This window comes from Barbatula barbatula, assembly GCF_947034865.1.
Source record: "Barbatula barbatula genome assembly, chromosome: 3".
NCBI lineage: Eukaryota > Metazoa > Chordata > Actinopteri > Cypriniformes > Nemacheilidae > Barbatula > Barbatula barbatula.
In genome coordinates, this window is record NC_136764.1 from 30501173 (window position 1) to 30526937 (window position 25765).

General features: G+C 44.2%; 1 protein-coding gene across 1 annotated transcript in view; it reads right to left on the reverse strand.

Moving 5' to 3' along the window:
- The window catches only part of LOC306891610 (cadherin-2), a gene marked incomplete at both ends in the record, with an annotated part of 74236 nt that extends 56567 nt beyond the window's left edge, over positions 1–17669 (reverse strand). Inside the window, 4 exons of the mRNA XM_079451974.1 lie at positions 2279–2451; positions 2565–2709; positions 16821–16976; positions 17601–17669. Coding sequence (XP_079308100.1) covers positions 2279–2451; positions 2565–2709; positions 16821–16976; positions 17601–17669 — 543 coding nt within the window. The remainder of the gene's footprint in view (positions 1–2278; positions 2452–2564; positions 2710–16820; positions 16977–17600) is intronic.
- Positions 17670–25765: the final 8096 nt, after the last annotated feature.

The window sequence follows — 25765 nt, forward strand, 5'->3', positions numbered from 1 at the left end:
GGGGGTGCCACCCACTTCTTCAGAAGGTTCACATGATACATCTGTTCTTCCTTCCGTCGCCCCGGCTGACGGATCAGATAGTTGACCGTCCCAACTCTTTCGACCACCGTGTAGGGTCCCTTCCAGACTGCCAGAAACTTGGAGGCTGCTGACGGTAAGAGTACCAATACTCTATCTCCTGGTACGAAGTCTCTGGGTTGAGCGGGTCGGTCATATAGGCGGCTCTGGGCACGCTGGGCTTCAGCCAGGTGCTCCCTTACCAAGGGCATTACCCGTTCGATAAGGCTCCTCATTTGCTGAACGTGCTCTATGACACTACGGTGGGGGGTGGGTTCTTGCTCCCAGGCTTCACGGGCAACATCCAGAAGGCCCCGAGGTTGTCTCCCGAACAGGAGCTCAAATGGAGTAAAACCCATGGAGGCCTGGGGTACCTCTCGGATGCCAAAGAGCACGTAGGGTAGCATCAGATCCCTGTCACGTCCGTCCTCTGCCACCACCCGGCGGAGCATCCTCTTCAGTGTCTGGTTAAAACGTTCTACCAGACCATCTGTTTGGGGGTGGTGTATTGACGTCCAGAGCTGCTTCACCTTGAGGAGACGGCAGAGATCTTCCATCAGCCGGGACATAAACGGAGTTCCCTGGTCCGTCAGGACTTTCTCGTGGAATCCCCACCCTGCTGAAGAAAAGAACGAGCTCCTTGGAAATGGCCTTGGCAGTGGCTTTCCGCAGGGGTATGGCTTCGGGATACCGGGTGGCGTAGTCCACAATGACGAGGATGTGTTCGTGCCCCCGAGCTGATTTTGGCAGTGGACCCACCAGGTCCATCCCAATCCTTTCGAAGGGTACCTCTATGATGGGCAGAGGGATGAGAGGGCTGGGGGGGAGGTCGGTTCGGTGATGTCACCTGACAGGTGGGACAACTCCGTCCAGGGGTCCGACTAGGGGTCAGCTGTGGCCTAATGGTTAGAGCGTTGGGCTTGTGGTCAGAAGGTTGCCGGTTCTAATCTCAGTGCAGCAGGTCATGCAGGTCATGACTGAAGGGCCCTTGAGCAAAGGCACCTTACCCCTGATTGCTCTGCAGTAATGTTCCACTATATAAAACTACTTGGATAAAAGCGTCTGCCAAATGAATAAATGTAAATGTAAATGTCCAAACCAGGCCAGTGGAACCGGTCCAATATACGCTGGGCGGTGTTGGCTGCCCCCAGGTGTCCAGTTAAAGGGTGGGTGTGGGCCAACTCTAGAATGGTGTTCACCTTAGACTTCGGAACAACCAACAGATGTTTTTCCTCCCCCCTTCTCTGAGCAACACAGTAGAGCAGACCATTTCGTGCAACGAAGTAAGGGAGCGGGTGGGGTGTAGGGTGTTGGATCTCCTCGTCCACCACTCGAACTTGGGACCAGCAGTTTCTCAGCCGATCATCTTCCCTTTGCTCCCGTCCAAACGCTCCACCAGTTGTAGTGGGCAAGACACGAGACAGTCAACTTTGTGGTTGAAGACAGTCCCGGAGGGTGATTTATTCAAAACACACGTGCAAAAAAACGTTAACCGGTGACAAGCTCCTCCACAATGGTACCAGGTGGGAAGTCCAGTTCCGTGAAGGTGCTTAGTCGTGCTCTGTGGTGGTGATGTGGTTGGCGTTTCTTCCAGTCTTTGGTAGGGCCCTCGATCGTCAGGTGCTGGACTCTTTAAAAAGAAAGCAGAGAGCGACAGGGTCAATATCATCCAATTTGTGGAGTGGAAACTCACCCTCTCTCTGCGCTGTCCAGCTTTAATGTCTGCTGGGGATTAGTCGCCGGTGCTGACGATCGGCAGGTGGAGGAGTTGATTGCCTCTGTCTCCATGGCAACGCTTATTGGGAACAGCCCGACTCGCCACATTGATATATTTTGTGTATAAGCCCATACAGAAGTGAAACACAGCATTTTTTTCCATATGGTTTGATGACTTATTGTAATAAATATAACAAATCTGAAAGGTATACATTATAGTTGACACCAACATGTAGACTTTGCAGCTGGTTTTGTGATTGTAATTCATTCCCTTTACTGGCATTAAAGTAAAAACTGTGAATGTAACTTTGGAGTTACGGTCCCTTAGTTTCATGAATATCAAAATGTCTATCTTTTCCTATAACTTTAATAAAAAATTTAAAACTGTAACGGTAGACCTTGTGTATTAGCAACATAAAAAAACATGTCTTGTTTTTACACAAAGTCCTAGGTATGAATATATAGAAGTTATTTATTTTCATACTGTCAGATAAAGTTTAAATACCTCTCGGTCTAACCCCGCTGCAACAGTGATAATACTTCCTGTCTTGTTGTTAATAGTGAACATGTTGGGGCTCAGGCTGGCTGGATTCTGGGACACAATCTTATAACGGAGTTGGCCGTTTGGAGTTTTTGGATCATCTTTGTCTTTTGATGTTAGTGTCATGACTGATGTACCTATGGAAACAAAAAACAGGAAGATGATTCACAACTTATATTATACAGTATACTGGCGTGTTGTCTTTCACAATCGGATGTACTCTTATGTACAGTAAGACTTAGGTCCGTACCTGGTTTAGATCCTTCAGGAACACTTCCATTCCAAATCTGTTGGATGAACTCTGGTCGATTGTCATTCATGTCGATTACATGGATCATGATGTCAATGGGATTTTCCACCTGATTACCATTAAGGTTCACAGCATGGGCCCTTAGCTGATGCAATAACACACAAATCATCAAATCATTAATACTATTGTTATTGACAGTTGAGTTATTCTGTACACTAAAATGTGAAAGTGGCACAGCTAGTCCCTTTACATGTGTAAGGCTGGTGCCAAGGTCCAACTGGGTTTGCATCTTTTTGTTAAGCAACACACCTCACACTTTCACATCTGTTCTCCTCTTTCTCTCACTCAACTCAGCGCAACTCTACTTAAGAAATACCAAATTCTGTCGATGAGGAATGTTTGTGTTTGGAAGTGTTGGGCAAGTTCCCCGGAAATGTTATTAAATTACTGTTTACTCGTTTTTACTTTTTCAAAAGTAATTTAAAACACAACTTGTTACATTAACCCCACCCACCATTGGTGTCATTTGCTAGTGGGACAGGTGAGACATGTCCCCACATCTTTTTGGAAGAAATAAAGAAATGCTTGCTGAAGGTGTGTATTATTTAGGGGCCATTAACATGTAAAACTTGTGGAAAACGCAGGATGTGCCACTTTTTCACCACCCCCCGTTGCTCGCAGTCGTAAGTTATATTTCCAGAAGACAGAGCCGCAAATCCAGAAACGCGCTTGCAGCACTTGCTTGTGCATCCAGTGCATCCAATGAACAAGTGACATTTTAGTCATATGAATATACAGTTTTTAAGTGTAATACGTTGCAACAGCGGTGGGAACCACATAGGTTTGGGAACCACATAGGCTACTGTGAGAGCTAGAGTCAAAAAGCAAAGTAACCAATGGACAGACTGCCCACTTTATATTATAAATATTCCCAAAGAGTTATTACAGAAAAAAATATTAAAGTATTGTTTCTGTAATCTTTGTCCCCACCACTTTTCAAAACAAAGTTACGCCATTGCCCCCCACCCCCACAAAAAAAACCCTCTTTAGCCTTCTCATGACTAAACTTTATTGGGAAGTGCATACGCTCTCGCAACAAACTAAATTAAGCCTGTCTTTTCTAAAGTAGAAGCCCAGTAATGTTTCTTTCTGAAGAAGTTTAACCGTGCTGTACTGCCCTTTCATGGTTGTTGGGGTCCTGGGGGACTTAATAGGGGGTACCCTGGGGGGAGTCCCGGAGGCTCTAGGAGTCCCCGGCTGAGACACCGGCTGGAAGGCCGTCTGGGCAGGACTGGGTGCAGGACTTGACACCGGCTGGAAGGCCGGCTGGGCAGGACTGGGTGCAGGACTCGGGACCACTGGGAAGGACTAGACACCGCACTGGACACGGGCTGCAGCGCCATCTGGGCTTGCTTCCGTGCCCTCATCTTTTGCCTCTTCATTCTCAATCGCGCCACCTGTCCAGTGGTTGGCAGAAGGAAGGAGACGAAGGGCAGGTCTGGCTCTGGATTGGAGGCCTCCGAAGAGGACCCCCAGGAGTCACGCCTTCCCGTTTGCCACCCAGGCTGACTGCGGGTGGGGAGGCTGAAGGTGGTGGAGCGGAGGGCGTGGCGATGCCCAAAACCCCGACCTGCAGGACACGACCCTCCGGGCTGCTAGACATCTACCTCGGAGTAGTGGAGCCTGGGAGAAGAACAGTGCCCGAGGACTCAGCGGACATCATCCCCGAATCTCCCCTCCCCCACTCGCCGCGGATGCAGCCAAGCGGAACAGGAACCGTGGAGCTCGAGCTAGGCGGAGCTGAGTCCCCCGGGGTGGCAACAGTCAGGACGCAATCCTCTGGGACGCTAGCCAATGGGGCGGGTACCCCGACTAGAACTCTGGCCTCGGTTGATCACAAACCTGACCATATCGTCGAACCCCAGGGGCTTAAGCATCCTCTTCGATGGTGTGAGACGGTTGGTGAAGCAGCCGTCAAAGATCACCTTTAACTCTGCATCACCGAACTCTGTATCCCTCGCCACCGAAGAAAATGCCCTGGCGAACTCCTGTGTCCCATGATCCCCCTGACGGAACCCAAACAGCAAGTGGGCAAGGCGAGATCGCAGGAACGATGCTGAGCTGTCCATGTTGGCTGCCTGCTGGGTTCGGTTCTGGCTCGTTCGTTCTGTCAGGAACAGGTAAAGGAAGAACCCAAGCGCAGGCAGCAATTTGGGGTAACACAGAAAGTCCTTTAATGAATAAACAAAAACCCACAATGGGGTAAAAACAGGGACCACAACTAACTAAAAACAAGAAACAAACACTACTCACGTGGGAGCAAAAACTGGAGAACACAGACTAACTAAATTAACATGAGGGACTAAACTAAAACACAGCAACTATACAGGGAAGTTCAGGAAAAATCCAACACGTGTGGTTTGCAGGCAAGGCAAACAATCTACACAACGTACACAAAATGCAACGAACGAGCACAGGACAATGAACACGAGGATGTTTTAAAGGGAGACAGACAAAGGATAATTAACAAGGGTCAGGTGCGGGTACTGAAACACTCAGGGAAGGTTAACGAGGAAACGAGATGGCAGGAACGAAGACACGGACCGGAGAGAGAGCATAGAAAACCGATCGGGCCAACATCTCTCTCTCACATAAAACATAAGACTTCGTCATGAATCTGCCTCAAGACCAAGAATAGACATGACATGAAGGCTGACTCATGACAATATGAGAATGTGGTTATTAAAGTTAGGGTGCAGTTTACGAGTTAATGCCGTTAATAAGTTGCAGTTCAGAAGATGAATAAATGCAGTTAATAAGGTTACAGTGCAGTAGATTAGTTAATGCAGTTATTGAAGTTACAGTGCAATAGATGAGTAGATGCAGTTATTGAAGTTACAGTGCAATAGATGAGTAGATGCAGTTAATAGAGTTACAGTGCAGTAGATTAGTTAATGCAGTTATTGAAGTTACAGTGCAATAGATGAGTAGATGCAGGTAATAGAGTTACAGTGGAGTAGATAAGTTAGTGCAGTTATGAAAGTGGTCCATTAGTGCAAATGAGCATTCGGCATAATATTCCTGGTGTGCAAGTGAGTGCAAATGATGCTGTGTGTGTAAACAATCCGGTAGAGCAGATAACATGAAGTACTGGTGTGTACAGTTCAGTCATGCATGGCAGCCCTGTAGTGCAATGTAAACAATGTTATAGCAGCATTGAAGTAAAAGGTAAGAGAGGTAGTGGAATCAGTGGGGGGCAGAGTTCATTAAATGAAACAGCTCTGGGAAAAAAGCTGTTTCTTAGTCTGCTGGTTCTTGTCCGGAGGCACCGGAAGCGCCTTCCGGAAGGCAGGAGGGTAAACAGTCTATGAGCGGGGTTAGAAGAGTCCTTGAGAATGCTGCGAGCTGGACGCAGACAGCATTTCTTCCGGGTGTCCTCAATGGGAGAAAGTTTAGTCCCTGTGATGAGCTGTTTTCACCACCTGCTGCAGTGCCTTGCGCTCAGCAACAGAACAGTTCCCGTACCAGACTGTGACACAGTTGGTCAGGATGCTCTCTATCGTGCAGCGATAGAAGTTTACCAGGATAATTGAAGACAGTTGGTTCTCAGTACAGGGCTCAGTACGCAGCCTTGTGGTAAGCCAGTGTTGAGGGTGATGGTGGTGGAGCAGATGTGGCCTAATTTAACAAACTGAGGGCTGTTCGTCAGGAAGTCCATAGTCCAGTTGCAGGTAGAGTTGTTAATGCCTAGGTTTCCAAGCTTGATGATTAGCTTGGAAGGGATGATGGTATTGAGGGCACAGTGCAACGGTGCCAGTGCACTCACCACACACCAGCTACAGGTGGAGAGGAGAGATTCAGAGCCAATTCAGGAGAGGCCATGATGGACTAGGACAAGTGGAGGGAATCTGGCCAGGGCACCGGGATAACACCCCAACTCTTTTGAGAAGTGCCATGAGATCTTAAATGACAACAGAGAGTCAGGATGTCTCATCCAAATGACAATGCTATTTACAGTATAGCGTCCCCATCACTATACTGGGGCATTAGGACCCATACAGACCAGCACCCCAGCTTTAAAAATTAACATCTCATTCAGCAGCAACCTAGCTTTCCAAGGAGGTTTCCTATCCAGGTACTGACCAGGCTCAGCACTGTTTAGCTTTAGTGTGTAACCACTCTTGGTCTACAGGGTGATATGGCTGCTGGTCAAATACGTTTAAAATAACGATTGATGACAGAACGCTTAGTTTTCCGTTAGTTGTACCAAAGATTTTCTTATAATAGGTAGATAGGGGTCTATAATACTTACAATTGGAAGATAAAGGCTAACATGGATCACAAGACGCACCATCATATGACAGTGTCTAGACTCCTTGCCTGCGTTCCGCCCAATCTACTAAAGCTGTGACGATAGCATTAGCATTGCTGCTTTTTTAGCTTAAGATTGCAGGCTTTCCATCAAGTGGCTTGATATGTGCAGGCACTTACAGGTTTCAGTTCAACAACATTGCGGGTGCAAAAGGCACTTTTTTCTTTTTTCACAATATAGATAACAAGGTTACAACTAGGATTTTGCAAAGACAGAGATTTTGCAAAATGCTGCAAGTCCCTTCTGTAGGAAAGAGTACGCTCTTTTGTGTGCCTACCGTGGCATGCTGACAATGGCCCTGTGCCTAAGACAAAATGAGTGGGATGAACTGAAGATAAGATAGCACCAACATTTGAAGGGTCTTAAGAGATTCTGTATGAAGGAATGAACTCTGACGACATTTATTCTCAAACCTCGTCAGACATTAAAAGAAAAGGCACAAAGCTGATTTTCTTGAAAATGGAGGTTGCAGAAAGTTATGAATACAAGGGTGCCAAAAATTGTGACCAGGGTGAATTGTTTATTTCATAATGTGATATTCCCCCCACTTCAACTGTATTATTTTAATGAAATCTTGGAATATTGTAGTTTTAAAAATAAAAGATCAAAAGGAGAAACAATGCAGATTTAATTTTACAGCCTTATTGCTAATATTTACCAAGGGTGCCAATAATAGTGGAGGGCACTGTATATCCCAAAACATAAAATTACAACGAAAAAGTAATCATTTACAGATCCTGTTATAAATTCACTTTGTTCATAAATTTAGGCCAAACAGACAGCCAACACTACAATAACATAAAACATAATGAAACACAAGTTATAAAAAAGTACTTCGTAGTCTTCATACATCCAGCTGTGATTAGGCTAATTATTAGCCTACATACATTTATTAAGAAAACCACAAATCCTGATTTTTAGAATGAAAATGGGTCTTAACGTACATCCAAATATCTTTAAAAAATTATAATGTTTTACTTGTTAAATTTCTTTTCATTTAATACAATTCACTACAATACAATTTTATTTATATAGCACATTTAAAAACAACTTACGTTGACCAAAGTGCTTAACAAGGCAAAAAGATATAAAATACAAGCACATAAGCAAAATAGTACATAAAAAGAAAAACATCACGATAATTTATAAGCTAACGAAAAAAAATGTTTTCAAAGAGGATGTAAAAAGTGACAGAGTTTGTGCTGATCTAATATAAAGCGGTAAGCTATTCCACAGCTTGGGTCCATAGGCTGCGAAAGCACGGTCACCCCTATTTTTTAGTAGAGTTCTTGGGTCGGATAGGGAATTTGAGTCCCCCGATCTCAGTGATCTTGACTGAGATACAGGGTGAAACAATTCAGATAAGTACTGTGGAGTCTGATTTTGTAGTGACTTAAAAACAAATAGCAAAACTTTAAAATCAATTCTAAATTTAACCGGTAACCAATGGAGCGAGATCAGAACTGGTGTGATGTGGTCAAATTTACGCTTCCCTTTGAGGAGGCGAGCAGCTGCATTTTGGACTAATTGTAGATGGGTGATGCATTTCTGTGAAGCACCAACGTATAGTGAATTACAGTAGTCCAATCTGGATGTTACGAATGCATGCATGGCAATCTCAAAGTGCTTAGCAGACAAGAATGGCTTAACCTTAGCTAAGAGACGGAGGTGAAAGAAACAGGATTTAACCACAGCACTTAATTGCTTATCAAATTTAAGGTTGTAGTCAATCCAGACCCCCAAATTCCGAACACAGGTGGTGCTGTAAGGTAATAACGTTTGGAGGTCAAGATGATGTGTACTACGGTCATTTGGGCCGAACAAGATAACTTCCGTCTTTTTCTCATTTAGACTCAAGAAATTACCAGAGAGCGAGAGTTTCAGTTCGTCAAGGCAGTCCATTAGTGGTTTTAAAGCAGATTTGTCTTCTCGCTTCAGAGGCAAATAAATTTGAGTGTCGTCAGCATACAGGTGAAAAGAAACCCCATGTCTAGATAAAATGGATCCCAAGGGTAGCAAATACAAATTAAACAGTTCCGAGCCAAGAATAAAACCCTACGGAACACCGTACCCCAGTTTCCTTTTAGATGAACCCTGTTGCCCGATGAGAACAGAGTAGCTTCCATTTGACAAGTACGAGCGTAACCATTTTAGCACTGTACCCCGAAAACCCAAGCACACTTCAAGACGGGAAATTTTAATATTATGATCAACCAGATCAAAAGCAGAGCTGAGATCTAACAGGACTAAAGCCACAGATCACCCGGTGTCAGTGAAAAGCATTATATCATTCATGACTCTAAAAAGTGCAATTTCTGTACTGTGACATGATTTAAACCAGACTGAAATTTCTCATAAATCTGACTATCGGTTAAAAAAGACTGAAGTTGACTCAAAACCACTTTATCTAGAAATGGTAAATCAGAAATTGGACGATAGTTACTCAGAACTGACAAATCCAAATTTGATTTTTTAAGTTTAGGCAGAACAGAGGCATGTTTCAGGCTGTTTGGAACAACCCCAGTAAGAAGACATTTGTTGATAATAGACAACAAGTCGTGACCGAGAGCACCAAACCTGCTTAAAAAAATCTAGTTGGAATCACATCCTGAAAGCAGCTAGTAGGTTTCAAAGCTGAAACAATCTTAGTCAGCAAGTCAAGGGGAACAGGCTCAAAAACAGCATGTAGAAGAGCATAAGGGTATTTCCAATGGCATATAGGTTGACAAAGGCATTTGAGATCTAGTCAGTGAGGTCTTCTCATTAAAATATATCGCAAAAGCTTCACAGAGAGAGTCAGACATCTCAGGGAATTGATTAGCAGTAGGATTAAGAGCAGAGTCAATCACTGAAAATAAAACGTTGGGCCTATTACTATTGAGTTGAATCAACTCAGAAAAGTATTGATTTTTAGCAAATTTAGCAGCTCGCTGAAATACAGCAAGCGAGTTCTTTAAGATTTCATAGGAAACATGTAGTCTGTCCTTATTCCACTTGCGTTCAGCCCTTCTACAAATCAGTCTGAGAGAACGAACATTATCAGTTAACCATGGTTTTGAAGCATGATTAAGGTTGTTTTTCTTTTCCCTGATTGGAGCAACAGCATTTAGAACATTAGAGCAAATAGAATTAAACAAGTTCAAATGATCATCAGCATCTAAGAAGCCTAATGATGGAACCATTGTCACACCATAGTTTGCCCAGCAGAGGGAGACTTAGAACACAAGACCTTCCACAGCTTCTGCTTAATTAACTGCTTGTTAAGTTGATCACCTGTGCATAGTTAGTTAATGTATATTTAAAAACATCTGATTGCTTGTATCTTTGCTCAGTCTTGAAGTTATCTGGCCTAGCCTATTGTTTTGTGTTGTCCTGTTTTTTTGAGCTAATTGGAAAAGTCTTTGTTCAGAGCTTTTGATCAACTTCTCGTTACATTAGTAAAGATCATCTGTTTTCCTTCTAACCTGCTTCCTGTGGTTATCTGCCTGTTGGGTTCACACAGCACCATAAAAAAGTGGTTATATCCTTGGGTTTTCCAGCAACACACTCTGGGTTCATATCCCGGGTGTGACAGCAAGACTGAGCCATAACAAGAGATGGACCGGGCAGAGACTGAACAGATTCACGGCGCTATTAGCAAACAGGGAGTACTGCTTGGAACACATGAGACCCAGCTCCAGAGACTGACCGATGTGGTGAACAAGATTGGGGAATCACTGCAACAACTACAAACATCCTTGCCCCGAGAACCTCTACCAGCCCCAGAAACCCCACCATTAACTATACCAATGCCCCAAGAACCAAAGATTCCAACTCCTCAGCGCTACGATGGGAGGCCTGGTACCTGCAAGGGCTTCCTGACTCAAGTGTCTCTCGTCTTTGAACTCCAACCAGCTACCTTTGCTTCTGAGAGGGCTAAGATTGCATACATTATCTCCTTGTTGAGTGATCGTGCACTGGATTGGGCCTCAACCCTCTGGAGACAACAATCCTCCATCTGCTCTGATCTAAGGGTATTCACAGAGACTATTCAACAAGTGTTTGACCATCCAGTCAGTGGCCGTGAGGCGGCTAGGAGACTACTAGATCTTCATCAGCGGCATCAATCTGTGGCTGAATACGCCATTGAATTCCGTACTCTGGCCTCTGAGAGTAGGTGGGATTCAGAGGCACTCATTTCAACCTTCTATCGTGGCCTTTCCGAAGGGGTTAAGGATGAATTAGCCAGTAGAGATTGGGGTACAAGTCTAGAGGAACTCATAACTTTAGCTGTCCGAATTGATAACCGTATTCGTGAGAGAAGAAGAGAACGCTGCACCTCCAGAGACTTGTCCATGTTATCATCTCCCTGTGTCCCAGAAGTTTCCCGTTTAACTCCACAGACAGAGGAGGAGCCTATGCAGCTTGGCAGGACCCGTATTTCACCTAAGAAGAGGGAGAGACGTACGAGAGAGGGTCTATGCTTCTATTGTGGTGGCTCAAATCACTTGCGCTCTTCGTGCCCAGAATTAGCTTTAAAAGCCAAAGCTCGCTAAGGGTAGTGGGGACCTTAGCGAGTGGAACTGCTCAGTTTGACACTCCTCACTCCCGGTTACTGTTGCCAGCTACGCTTACTTGGGGGAATGACTGGGAGAAGACAGTGACTTTGAAAGCATTTGTGGATTCAGGTGCAGCGGATAATTTTTTGGACAGTAATTTGGCTAAGAAAATGTGTATCCCCTATGAGACTTGCTCTTCATTCTGGAAGATAGAAGCCCTAGATGGCAGACCAATAGGGTCTGGAATAATTAAGTTCAGAACAGTTCCTTTATGTTTGACCATTGATGTTAACCATCATGAAAGAATCTCTTTTTATCTGATCGAGTCTTCCAGAGAACCCCTTATTCTAGGCTACCCCTGGCTGCGGCTTCACGATCCACAATTCTACTGGACCTCTGGAACTCTCCTTCGTTGGGGCTCTGCGTGCAAGGATTCTTGTACCTCACCTGCTTTCACTTTAGTCGGGAGTAAAGAAATTCTGGCAGCTATTGAAGAGGTGAGTGCCATTTCCTTGAATAAGCCACAAGATCTAATGCTCATGCCTCCTGATTATTATGACTTGAGAGAAGTGTTTAGCAAACAATGTGCTACTAAGCTACCCCCTCATAGACCATATGATTGTGCTATTGATCTTCTTCCTGGTGCACTTCCTCCTAGAGGTCATATATATTCCCTCTCTGGCCCAGAGACTAAGTCAATGAATGAATATATCCAGGATGCTTTGAGTACTGGTTTTATTCGCCCATCATCTTCACCAGCTAGTGCTGGATTCTTCTTTGTCCCCAAGAAAGATGGTAGTCTTAGGCCCTGTATAGACTATCGTGGACTCAATAAAGTGACTGTAAAGAATCGTTACCCTCTCCCATTAATGGCATCAGCTTTTGAATTGCTCCAGAAAGCTAAAATCTTTTCAAAGTTAGACCTGTGAAGTGCGTACAACTTGGTACGCATAAAGGAGGGAGACGAATGGAAAACAGCCTTCAGTACCCCAACTGGCCACTGGGAATATCAAGTCATGCCTTTTGGGTTAGCTTATGCCCCAGTGGTGTTTCAGGCCTTCATCAATGATGTCTTGAAAGACATGCTGAATCGTTTCGTGTTTGTCTATCTAGATGACATACTGATTTTCTCAGACTCTCTACAGGAACACATTCACCATGTCCAACGGGTCCTGAAGAAGCTTCTTGAGAATCAACTTTTTGTAAAGCTCGAAAAATGCGTTTTCCATGTGCCTCAAGTCTCATTCCTAGGCTATGTTGTCTCTCAAGAAGGCATCCAGATGGAACCTGAGAAGGTATCTGCCATCACCAACTGGCCTCAGCCCAAATCACTAAAGCAGGTACAAAGATTCCTTGGTTTTGCCAACTTTTACAGGAAGTTTATTCGCAATTTCAGCGCCATTGCAGCACCCATCTCCTCCCTTACTAAGGGATCACCACCTCGGACCACCTGAGGCTCTGCAGGCATTTGACAAGTTAAAGGGACTGTTCTCTTCTGCCCCAATTCTGGTACACCCAGACCCTGAATTGCCGTTTATCGTGGAGGTGGATGCATCAGAAGAGGGAGTTGGAGCAGTGCTCTCCCAAAGGTCTATCACAGATAACCAAGTCCATCCGTGTTCTTTCTTTTCCAGACGCCTGTCACCAGCTGAGAGAAACTACGATGTGGGTAACCGAGAGCTCCTGGCTGTAAAACTTGCACTGGAAGAGTGGCGTCACTGGCTGGAAGGGGCCGAGCACCCTTTTATTGTGTGGACCGACCACAAAAACCTGTCCTACCTTCAGCAGGCAAAGCGCCTTAACCCTCGGCAGGCCAGGTGGTCTCTCTTTTTTACCCGTTTTAATTTTTTGATATCTTACAGACCTGGATCTAAAAATGTTAAGGCTGATGCCTTGTCACGCCAGTATGATTGTTCCCAGAGGGACCGTTCCCCAGAGTTCATTGTCCCCAGAGACTGTATCCTTGCACCGGTTCATCGATCCATTGAGGATACTGTGCTTGTGGCTTTGCGGGGTGTACACATCCCTGATGAAGTCCCAGCAGGATGCTTGTTTGTGCCCAAAGAAGCAAGATCAGAGGTCCTCCAGTGGGGACATGCTTCTGCCATTGCTGGACATTCAGGAACTGAGAGGACAATGGATTTTATTCAGAGACGCTTCTGGTGGCCGGAGATGGCTAAAGAAGTTAGAGCGTTTGTACAAGCCTGCCCAGTCTGTGCTCAACAGAAATCCTCTAATCAGCGCCCTGCCGGCCTTCATCCCTTGCCTGTCCCACAACGCCCCTGGTCTCATATCTCCATGGATTTTATCACTGGCTTACCGACATCTGAAGGTAACACTGTTGTACTAGTGGTGGTGGACCGCTTCTCTAAGTCCGCACACTTCATTCCGTTACCTAAACTCCCTTCAGCCAAAGAGACTGCTGATCTTGTACTGCAAAATGTGGTAAGAATCCATGGAATTCCGGTGGATATTGTTTCAGATCGAGGTCCCCAGTTTATGTCTCGTTACTGGAAAGCATTCTGGTCTCTCTTTGGCTCTTCTGTTAGTCTCTCCTCAGGTTTCCACCCTCAGTCAAACGGCCAAACAGAACGGGTAAATCAGGAGTTGGAGAAAAACCTTCGCTGCTTCACGTCTCATCAGCCATCCTCCTGGAGTTGTTTCTTGCTATGGGCAGAGCTGGCACACAACACCTTACACAGTTCCTCCACTGGTCTATCCCCATTTAAGTGTCAATTCGGATTCGAGCCACCATTGTTCTTCAGCCAAGAGATAGAGGTTGGAGTCCCTAATGCCAAGAGATTCATCGAGCGCTGTAGAAGGACATGGAGAAGGGCTCACATAGCTTTGAAGAGGACTTCCACCCGCTACAAGAGGTATGCGGACAAGAGAAGGAGGGCAACTCCACACTTCAAAATCGGACAAAGAGTCTGGCTTTCAGCAAAGAACTTACCATTAAAGGTTGAATCCAAGAAACTTGCCCCAAGATTTGTTGGCCCATTCAAGATCACCAGACGGGTCAACCCTGTTACATACCAGCTTGCTCTACCGAGATCTTTAAGAGTAAGACCTACCTTCAATGTATCTCATTTGAGACCCGTATTGACCTCTCTTGTCTCCCCCAGCTCCCACTCCTCCCGCCCCTCGTATTATAGAAGGTGGTCCCACCTACACAGTGAAAAGGTTGCTTGATTCAAGACGCCGTGGCCGTGGCTTTCACTACCTAGTTGACTGGCAAGGCTATGGGCCTGAGGAGCGAACCTGGGTGCCAACACGACACATCTTGGACCCAGACCTGATCAAGACATTTCATCGCTTGCATCCTGATCGTCCTGGGCCGTCGGGAGCCGGCCATAAAGGGGGGGGGCCCTGTCACACCATAGTTTGCCCAGCAGAGGGAGACTTAGAACACAAGACCTTCCACAGCTTCTGCTTAATTAACTGCTTGTTAAGTTGATCACCTGTGCATAGTTAGTTAATGTATATTTAAAGACATCCGATTGCTTGTATCTTTGCTCAGTCTTGAAGTTATCTGGCCTAGCCTATTGTTTTGTGTTGTCCTGTTTTTTTTGAGCTAATTAGAAAAGTCTTTGTTCAGAGCTTTTGATCAACTTCTCGTTACATTAGTAAAGATCATCTGTTTTCCTTCTAACCTGCTTCCTGTGGTTATCTGCCTGTTGGGTTCACACAGCACCATAAAACAGTGGTTATATTCTTGGGTTTTCCAGCAACACACTCTGGGTTCATATCCCGGGTGTGACAACCATGGGTTGAGTCACAGTTAAACCAGGATATAGAGCCATAAAATCCTCCTTAGCACATTCTTTAAAAAAATCGAGTTTTTGTAGAAGCATTAAGAGGCAGAGAGAACAGAATCGGAAAATGATCCGACAAGCCAGTATTACTAATGCTAATGTCTGTTACATGTAAACCATGTGATAAAATTAAATCTAGATTATGACCCTGAATATGAGTGTGACCAGACACCCATTGGTCCAGGTCAAGGGAGGCAATAAGGTTCAGAAACTCTTTAGAGAGTAGCTTAGTGTCACGGCATACATGAATGTTGAAGTCACCCAAGATTAAAATTTTATCATATCTCATAACAAGATCCCCCACAAACTCAGCAAATTCATTAAAAAAATCCTTATTTAGCAGAGGCGGACGATAGATCAAGGCAAATACCTGAGAGTTTGTTGATGTAGGTTGCACCAATTGTACTTCAAAAGTACGACAAGTGCTAGTTGTTAGACCGCGGCATTGGAAATTGTTTTTAAACAGTGACGCTAGTCCCCCTCCATGGCCAGATAGCCGCGGTGAATTAAGGAATAAACAATCCTGCGGGACTAGTTCAGTGAAAGGATTTAAGTCATCCGGCTTAATTCATGTCTCAGTAATAAATAAGTTGTCCAGGTCCTGTGTCGTGAAGAAATTGTTTATTAAAAATGTCTTGTTTACCACTGACCGGGCGTTGATCAAGGCCACTTTGAGCGGCGGTACAGCTTCCTCCTGCTGTGTTGTTTGAATTAATGAGCGAAGATTGAGATGGTTCACTCCACGACGTCGAAAGCTGGGGGAGATGATGCGCGAAAGTATGGACGAGAGGCATCCAGCAACAGGTTGAAGCCACTGATGGGAAGGGAAAGACCATGCAAAGGCACCGGCAAGGCGGCACACGCAGGTTAGCGCAAGACCAACACACATAGGCGAAAAGGACCGCGCACGACACTTTAAACGAGCAGCAATACCGCCACGCTTCCTCCAACGTCGTTGTCTCCATGGAAGATCAGCGGAAAACCAGCGCTGTTGTGCAGGGAGGTGCTGGTACTCAAGTGGGGGAAACCGGCAAAAATCCTCAATGTCACCCTTGATCGAGTCCATAGCCATGCGGATGTTTAATAGTGTTTGACGATCATATACAATTGTCGTATTACAGTCCGTAGTTAGTAGCGATAAACATAAAAACAGACATAAAAATCACAGGATTTAAGAGCGAGGAAAAGAGCAGCAGACGGCAGGCCACATACAACGGTTACATTTCGCCTGATGTCTGATTGTGGGAGAGCTTAGTACTGACGATTAATTTTTGTCTGAGGCGTGATGCCATCTGACAATGTCCTAATATGTATGCCAAACCAGCATTTAGGTTTGAAACAACCTAGAAAAGATTAATCCATAACCAACAGTTGGATTTGGAAAAACTGTGAATGCTGCCAAAATAAGACACATGGAAATTGAAAAAAAGAAGAACTATTTTGTTTGATCATGTATAAATGAATAGTAATTATTTTGGCAGCTTTGGGATTTCATTTCATACTTTGGGTTTGTTGCATGAGACTCACTCACATTGAAGTTAGTTAAGTGCTCGCGGTCCAGAGGCTTCAGGACTGATAGTTGTCCTGAAATGGGATCAATGGAGAAGACACTGGTTGGTGGCTGGTCGGCACCTGGTCCGGTCACGCTGTAGTGCAAACTCACCCTCTCGTCATTATCTGATCGAATCTACAAGACAGCAGAGTAAAGCGTCAACGTGACATGAAACTAACAACCCACTATCCCATCCGCAATGAGAAATTTTTTCAACTAACACCTTGTGTTAAACAAGAAAGCCAAATGTAGGACAGAGCCCAATATCATTAACTGGCAGTTGATTCGATGGTGACGAAGTGAAGGAGAAGCAATTGCTTGTAAATCAGTCAATGCTTTTCGATTTTTACTGTATTGACATCAGCAGATTTCCACTTAACCAATGATTAGCCAGGGTCCTCTGAAGTGTATGAGATGTTTTCAAGTGCTTCTATTATTCTATTAAACTATAACATGAAATGCATACTAATATCTTAGTAGAATCCAAGATGGCGGCATGTATGGTCTGATGTGTGTTTGTCCCCTTGTCTATACTCAATTGTTTTTTTATGCTCATATTTGGAGTAACATTTTTAGCAGATTCCAGGATTGAGTTTTTTGGTTTTTAGATGAAATAATGTATATTGGATTATGGACTACTTTGCTGCAGAAAAGCTTCCATCTCCAGGCTCTACTTGGATCCTGAGGCCCTGTTAGCCTCTCTAGGCCCTAGCAGTCCAGCTTCCATCTCTAGGCTCCAGGCCCTAGCAGCCCAGCTACCATCTTCAGGCTCTGCTTGTATATTGAGGCCCTGTTAGCCTCTCTAGGCCTTAGCAGCCCAGCTACCATCTCTAGGCTCCAGGCCCCAGTAGCCTAGCTACCATCTTCCTTCTCTAGCCCAGCTCCAGCCAAGCTACCATCACCAGGCTAGCCTTTTCAGGCTTTACTTGGATCTTGAGGTTCTGCTAGCCTCTCTAGGCCTTAGCAGCCCAGCTAATATCTCCAGGCTCTTTATGGATCCTGCGGCCCTGTCAGCTCCTCCTGGTTTTGCTAACATCTTCTGCTAACATGGCTCTTCTCTTAATGCTGCTTTGTTCATTGTCTTTGCAGAATCTAAGATCAAGTGATTTATTCTGGGTGAGTACTTCTTACAACATTTGTGGCTCTTTGGACATAGCCTATGGATTCAACTGTTCAGCCTTTGTGCATTCCCCTCAAATGCCAAAAGAGCTGGAAGAGGACTTAAATTTAGCCTGGTTTCTACCCAGAGATATTCTTCAACTTCAAAGTCTTTTGATCTTAAATGACTATTTTGCATTTAATGACAGACATTACTGGGACTCTCATTTTAAAAATTCTACAGATTCTTCGTATACTGATGGTAAACAGAGATGGTTAATATTTTTATTGCTGCTTTTATCTGGCAATGTGCAGCCAAATCCAGGACCCGAGTTGCAGTGTATTCCATTGCCATCTGATGTGAAATCCATGTCTGGTTTGAGTGTAATTCACCTTAATGTTCGCAGTTTGTTACCCAAAATGGATCTGCTTAGAATTTGGGTGAATTTAACAGATGCAGATATTGTTGTGCTATCTGAAACCTGGCTGACAAAATCAATCACTGATATTGGAATGGGTGGTTATAATGTGTTTCGTGCTGATAGACTAAGGAAGGGTGGTGGAGTTGCTATTTATGTCAAATCTAAATTTAATGTGAAGTTAGTCTATTCAGAATCAATCGGTAAGCAGCTGGAATTTTTGGCAGTGAAGATGGAGTTGGCAAAGGGCTATTATGTTACTGTTGTTGGGTGTTATAGGCCTCCTTCTGCCTTGAGTACAGCATTGCAGACTCTTATTCAACTCTTATCCAGATTGGACTACTCTGAAATTATTTTAGCAGGTGATCTAAACTGGGACTGGCTGAAGCCTTGTTCAGATGAATTTAAGTCATTTTGTGATTCTGTCAATTTTACACAGTTAATCAATTCTCACACTCGTTTAAATCTTAAGTGCCATGAGAAATCCACCTTAATTGATTTAATTTTGACTAATGTTCCGCACAAATTTTCTGCTGTTGGTGTTTTTTGCAATGACCTAAGTGACCACTGCGTTGTTGCTGCTATAAGGAATGCTAAAATGCCTAAATGTAAACCTCGCGTAATATGTAAGAGGAATCTCAAAACATTTAATGAACAGGGTTTTTGCCATGATTTGTTTAATTGTGATTGGAGTAGAATAGAGCTGATTCCCGATGTGGAGTCAGCCTGGATCTTTTTCCGGGATAGTTTTTTGCAAGTAATAAATAGACACGCCCCACTAAAGAGATACAGAGTTAAGGGGCGGGATAATCCCTGGTTTTGCTCTGAGCTTGGAGATATTCTTCATGACCGCAATTTAGCTTGGGCCAAAGCAAGAAAAACGGGCTCTTCGTCTGATTGGCTTGTTTTTAGGCAGTTAAGAAATAAACGTTCTTCTTTTATTAAGAAAGCAAAATCTGACTTTTATATGTCAGCCACTACTAACAGCTTAAATGATCCCAGAAAATTTTGGAAGGCTATAAAATTACTTTCTTTAAACAAAGATAGTATTATTGTTCCTTCTTTTATTATGAAAGAGTCTGTAGTAGTTCATGACAAGATGGAGATATTGAACCATTTTAATGAGCATTTTATTCAGTCTGGTTCTTTGTTTGACACTGCTTGTCCTTATACTGTGACACCTTGTAGAGATGTATCAGTCTCTACAAGTGTCTTTAATTTCACTCCATTCTTAGTGGCTGATGTTCAAAAAGCCCTAAAAGGGCAGGCTCCTGAAAAACCTCCAGGACCTGATCTTATAGAGCCCTACTTCTTAAAAATAGCTGCTGATTGTGTAGCACAGCCTCTAACGTACCTTTTTAATCTTACTTTAGAGAGCAACACTATTCCCAAAATATGGAAATCTGCATTTGTTTGTCCATTATTGAAAGGGGATGACCCGTCAAATTTAAATAATTATAGGCCAATTTCTAATTTGTCTGTTGTGGCCAAAATGCTTGAATCCCTAGTGAGTGATCAGATGAAAGACTTCTTGCATGTACAGGACATTTTATCCCCAGTTCAGTCAGGTTTTAGAAAAAAACATAGTACCATCACAGCTGCAATGAAGGTGATAAATGACATCTCTGTTGCTCGTGACAAGAAGCAGCACTGTGCATCACTTTTTATTGATTTGTCAAAAGCTTTTGACACGGTTGATCATGATGTTTTAAAGATTAGGCTTCTTAATTCGGGGTTTTCAGAGAATACTGTCTCTTGGTTCTCAAACTATCTTAGTGACAGAACCCAGTGCACTAAGCATGATGGTGTTCAATCTGGTATTTTACCAATCCTTAAAGGGGTTCCACAAGGCTCTGTGTTAGGCCCTCTTTTATTCACTATTTATATAAATAATCTTAATCAGCATGTGTCTGATGCAAACTTTCATTTTTATGCAGATGACACAGTTATTTACTGCTGTGCACCCTCTCTTAAACAAGCCATTGCCAATTTACAGAATGCCTTCACTGTGGTCCAAAACACGTTGCTACAGCTGAAACTTGTGCTCAATGCAGACAAAACCAAATGTATACTTTTCACGGGCCCTCGAAATAGACCACTGAATGTTCCCTCAGTGACTACTCTTGACGGACGTGAAATACAGACTGTTACAACTTATAAGTCTCTTGGTATCTTTATTGATGATTGCCTATCATTTAAGCCTCATGTTCACTGTTTAGTGAGAAAGTTGAGGCTAAAATTGGGATTTTATTTTCGAAATAAGCTGTGCTTTTCTTTTAATGTTAAAAAACGGTTAGTGGCATCCACTTTTTTATCTGTGCTGGACTATGGTGATATATTATATATGCATTCATCTGCTCAATGCCTTCATATGATTGATGCAGCCTATCATGCATCGCTGAGATTTATTACTAATTGTAAAGCTCGCAGCCATCACTGTGAGCTGTACTCTCGTGTAGGGTGGTCTGCTCTGGCCACACGGAGGCGTTGTCATTGGTATACATTTATATATAAGGCTATTATTGGTGTGCTTCCATCCTATTTATGTTCACTTATTATGAAAAAAAGTGTTGGTCATTATTCTCTTCGTTCTCAGGCTGTTGTCTTGCTTTCTGTCCCACATGTCAGTACTGAGCTGGGTAAAAAGGCCTTTGTTTATTCTGCTCCCTTTACATGGAATTTGCTGCAGAACAACTTAAAACTTAGTAAATTGATTCCTTTGAGTGTTTTTAAGTTAAGAATGAGATGTTTTGAGTTGGACTCCCTCACATGTAAATGTTTTAATTAAGATTTCATTGTAAGTGCAAAACTGGCTTTCAAATTGTTTCTATTAATTTATTTGTTTTATTTTTCATGTTTTTTTTGTTTTTTGTGTGTCTTGTACGTATGTAATGATGTGTTGTAAATTCTGCTGCCTATCTTGGCCAGGTCTCCCTTGTAAAAGAGATATTTAATCTCAATGGGCTTTTCCTGGTTAAATAAAAGAATTAATAAAAAAAAATTCTAAGACCTTGAAGTTCGACTTTATCTCTTTCACCGCCCGTCAGCGTTGATTGGAGGTATAACCCAGCTTCTCTTTATTCGTCTGAGTGACGTGTCTATTGGATGAGAAGGGAACACTACTTCTGGTATATGTGTCCTCGGCACGGCATGCTTCTGCAGATAAGGAGAAAGGTAAGCTGAAAGGTTAAATCACAGAACAGCAGCTTCAGCAGTTTTGCATCAATGGTGTATACAAATGATGATGGTTAGTGTTTTAAGATAGCAACCAAACTAGCAAATTGTTGCGGCCCAAATCCGGCCCACACCTTACACCCGATACCCCCTCATCTAGTCAGCTTTATTTTTATATTGCGCTTTTGACAATTTTCATTGTTACAAATGTTTCATTGTTACATCTAGCCCACAATGTTTCTGTCATGATTCCGCTATCATGTCATGTTTATTCTTGGTCTTGCAGCGGAGTCATGGCATAGCCTTAGGTTTTGTGTGAGAAAGACATGGCTTTGTTTTGATTCTGACTTGCCATGTGCTTTCTCGTGTCTCGTCAGTGTTTCCCGCCCTTTTGTCTCGTTAACCTTCCCTGAGTGTTTCAGTACCTGCACCTGCCCCTTGTTAATTATCCTGTGTTTGTTCCCCTATAAGACATCCTCGTGTTCATTGTGCTGTGCACGTTCATTGTATGAGGTACTTGTTTCCTGCCATGTTCCAAGTGTCCTGGTCCTGGTCCTGGTCCTGGTCATGGTCATGGTCATGGTCCTGGTCCTGGTCATGTTCATGTTCATGTTCATGTTCATGTTCATGTTCATGTTCATGTTCATGTTCATGTTCATGTTCATGTTCATGTTCTTGTTCTTGTTCTTGTTCTTGTTCTTAGAGTGTATGTATGGTTTGCAAGTTCCTTGTCTTTATCACTAGTTGTTTATTTTTGCCCCCCTTGTGGGAAGTATTTGTTTTCGGTTCTTGTATTTAGTTGAGTTCGAGTTTTCCCCCATCGTGGGTGTTTTTTTTGTATCTGTTTTATTATTAAAGTCTTTTGTTTAACCCCTTCATCCCTGTGTCTGCCTGCACTTGGGTTCTTCCACCACGTCCACCCTCCACGTTCATGACAGTTTCATTGTTACATCTAGCCCACATACCACATGGAATGATGGGACTTGAGGGGTCTGCTCCTGTTTGTGAGATTTGAGCCACAAGCAAGCCAAAGCAATGGCGGATTATAAAGGATTATTAGGAACACCTGTTCAATTTCTCATTAATTAAATTATCTAATCAACCAATCACATGGCAGTTGGTTCAATGCTTTTAGGGGTGTGGTCCTGGTCAAGAAAATCTACTAAACTCCAAACTGAATGTCAGAATGGGAAAGAAAGGTGATGTAAGCAATTTTGAGCGTGGCATGTTCGTTGGTGCCAGACGGGCCGGTCTGAGTATTTCACAATCTGCTCAGTTACTGGGATTTTCACGCGCAACCATTTCTAGGGTTTACAAAGAATGGTGCGAAAAGGGAAAAACATCCAGTATGCGGCGGTCCTGTGGGCGAAAATGCCTTGCTGATGCTAGAGGTCAGAGGGGAATGGGCTGACTGATTCAAGCTGATAGAAGAGCAACTTTGACTTAAATATCCACTCATTACAACCGAGGTATGCAGCAAAGCAATTGTGAAGCCACAACACGCACAGCCTTGAGGCGGATGGGCTACAACAGCAGAAGACCCCACCGGGTACCACTCATCTCCACTACAAGGAGTTGTGAAGGAGAATGAGCGGGAAAGGGATTTAGTGCCCTTATGAGAAGGCATTACAAGGTGCGGCTCGTTTGCTGAACGCAGGGTTCTTGATGGGGTGTAGGAGTGTAGTAGGGTATGAAAGTATGCCGGCGCAGATCCAGTGATAGTCCTGTATGCAAACATCAGTGACTTGAATTTGATCTGGGCTTCAACAGGTAGCCACTGGAGAGATAAAAAGGGGTGTCACATGAGTCCTTTTGGGCTGTTGGAAGATGAAGCGTGCTGCTGCATTTTGAACCAGCTGAAGTGGTTTGATAGCCTTTGCAGGAAGACCAGCAAGGAGAGCATTGTAGTAGTCCAACCTTGAGATTACCAGGGCCAGGACAAGGAGTTGTGCCACATGCTAAGTGAGATAGGATCTAACCTTGCGAATGTTAAATAAGGCATATCAGCATGATCGCGTTGTCTTTTCAATGTGATCATTGAAGGACAGCTGTTCATCAAATATGACTCCGTGGTTCCTGGCTGATTCGGAGGGAGTGATAGTGGACTTGCCAAGCTGGATGGTGAGATCGTTTTGGACCGTGGGGTGTGCCGGAAACAAGAGAAGTTCTGTCTTGGCCGGGTTCAGATGCAGGTGATGCATCCAAGCTGAGGCGCAGATGTCATCTAGGCAGGCTGTTATGCGAGCTTCTACAGTGGTATCGTCTGGGTGAAACGAGATGTTGACCTGGTGTCATCAGCATAACAGTGATATGAGAAGCCGTGTGCCCTTATGATGGGTCCTAAGGATGTCATGTAGATGGAAAAAAGCAGCGGTCCAAGCACCGATCCCTGAGGGACCCCAGTTATCATTTGGTGAGCAGTGGACAGCGAGCCCCTCCATGACACCTTGAATGATCTACCGGAGAGGTAGGGTTGGAACCAGCGGAGAGGGGAGCCAGAGATTCCTAAGAATGACAGGGTTGCTAGCAGTATCTGGCGATTTGACCATGTCAAACGCTGCAGATAGGTTTAGCAGAATCAGGACCGAGGATTTGGATTCTGCCTTGGCTAGCCGCAGTGATTCTGTGACCAATAGCAATGCAGTCTCAGACTGCTTGTCATCCAGTAGATTTTTTTCTGGGATAGGTATGAGGAAATTTTGGTTGAAACTGCCCTTCCAAGAATTTTCGCAATAAAAGGGAGGAGAGAGAAAGGTCTGTAACTGTCGGTAATAGTAGGGTCCAATGTGGGTTTTTTGAGTAGGTGCGTGACCTGGGCTTGTTTGAATGTGGATGGAAAAGAGCTGGTGTATCAGATTTGAAAGAGTTTGCGGACTTCCGATCGGACCTATTAGTTAACATTGATAAAATACTAATTGTCTGAGATTTTAATATCCACGTAGATAGCGCTAACGATGCATTAGCTGTGGCGTTTACAGGACTACTACACTCTTTTGGGGTAATACAACACATTAAAGGACCCACTCATCGATTTAATCATACAGTAGACCTGATTATATCTCACGGAGCCGATCTAACCAATATAGATATTATGCCTCAAAGCGACGATGTCACCGATCACTATATTATAACAGGTGCTTTGCGCAGGGCAGGAATCAGCCCTTTAACTCGTTATCGGCAGGGTAGAACAATTACCTCCACTACTAAAGATAGTTTCGCAAAGAGCTTGCCAGATCTGACTCCTTTAATAACCATACCAATAAATAAAGAATCGCTCAATGACATGAACCGCAAATTGGGCACTATTTTCTCTAATACATTAGAAGCTGTCGCACCTATGAATTAAAAAAAGATTAAATGAGAATAAAATTGCACCATGGTACAATAGCACCACTTGCGCCCTTAAAAGAGAAACTCGCAAATCCATCCATCCATCCATTTTCTTCTGCTTTATCCAGGGCTGGGTCGCGGGGGCAGAAGTCTAAGTAGAGATGCCCAGACATCCCTCACCCTAGACACTTCCTCTAGCTCTTCCGGGGGGACACCGAGACATAGTCCCACCAGCGTTTCCTAGGTCTTCCGGGGAAGGCGTCCAGGAGGCATCCAGAACAGATGCCCAAGCCACCTCAGCTGACCCCTCTCGATGTGGAGGAGCAGCGGCTCTACTCCGAGCTCCTCGCGGGTGACCGAGCTTCTCAGCTTATCTCTAAGGGATCGCCCAGCCACCCTGCGGAGGAAGCTCATTTCAGCCGCCTGTATCCGGGATCTTGTCCTTTCGGTCATGACCAAAAGCTCATGACCATAGGTGAGAGTAGGAACGTAGATTGACCGGTAAATTGAGAGCTTCGCCTTGCGGCTCAGCTCTTTCTTCACCACGACGGACCGGTACATCGACCGCATTACTGCAGAAGCTGCACCGATCCGTCTGTCAATCTCCCGTTCCCTCCTCCCCTCACTCGTGAACAAGACCCCGAGATACTTAAACTCCTCCACTTGAGGAAGGAACTCTCCACCAACCTGAAGTGGGCAAGCCACCCTTTTCCGACTGAGGACCATGGCCTCGGATTTGGAGGTACTGATTTTCATTCCAGCCGCTTCACACTCTGCTGTAAACCGTCCCAGTGCATGCTGAAGGTCCTGGTTTGAAGGGGCCAACACGACGACATCATCCGCAAATAGCAGAGACGAGATCGTGTGGTCCCCAAACCTGACACCCTCCGGCCCCCGGCTGCG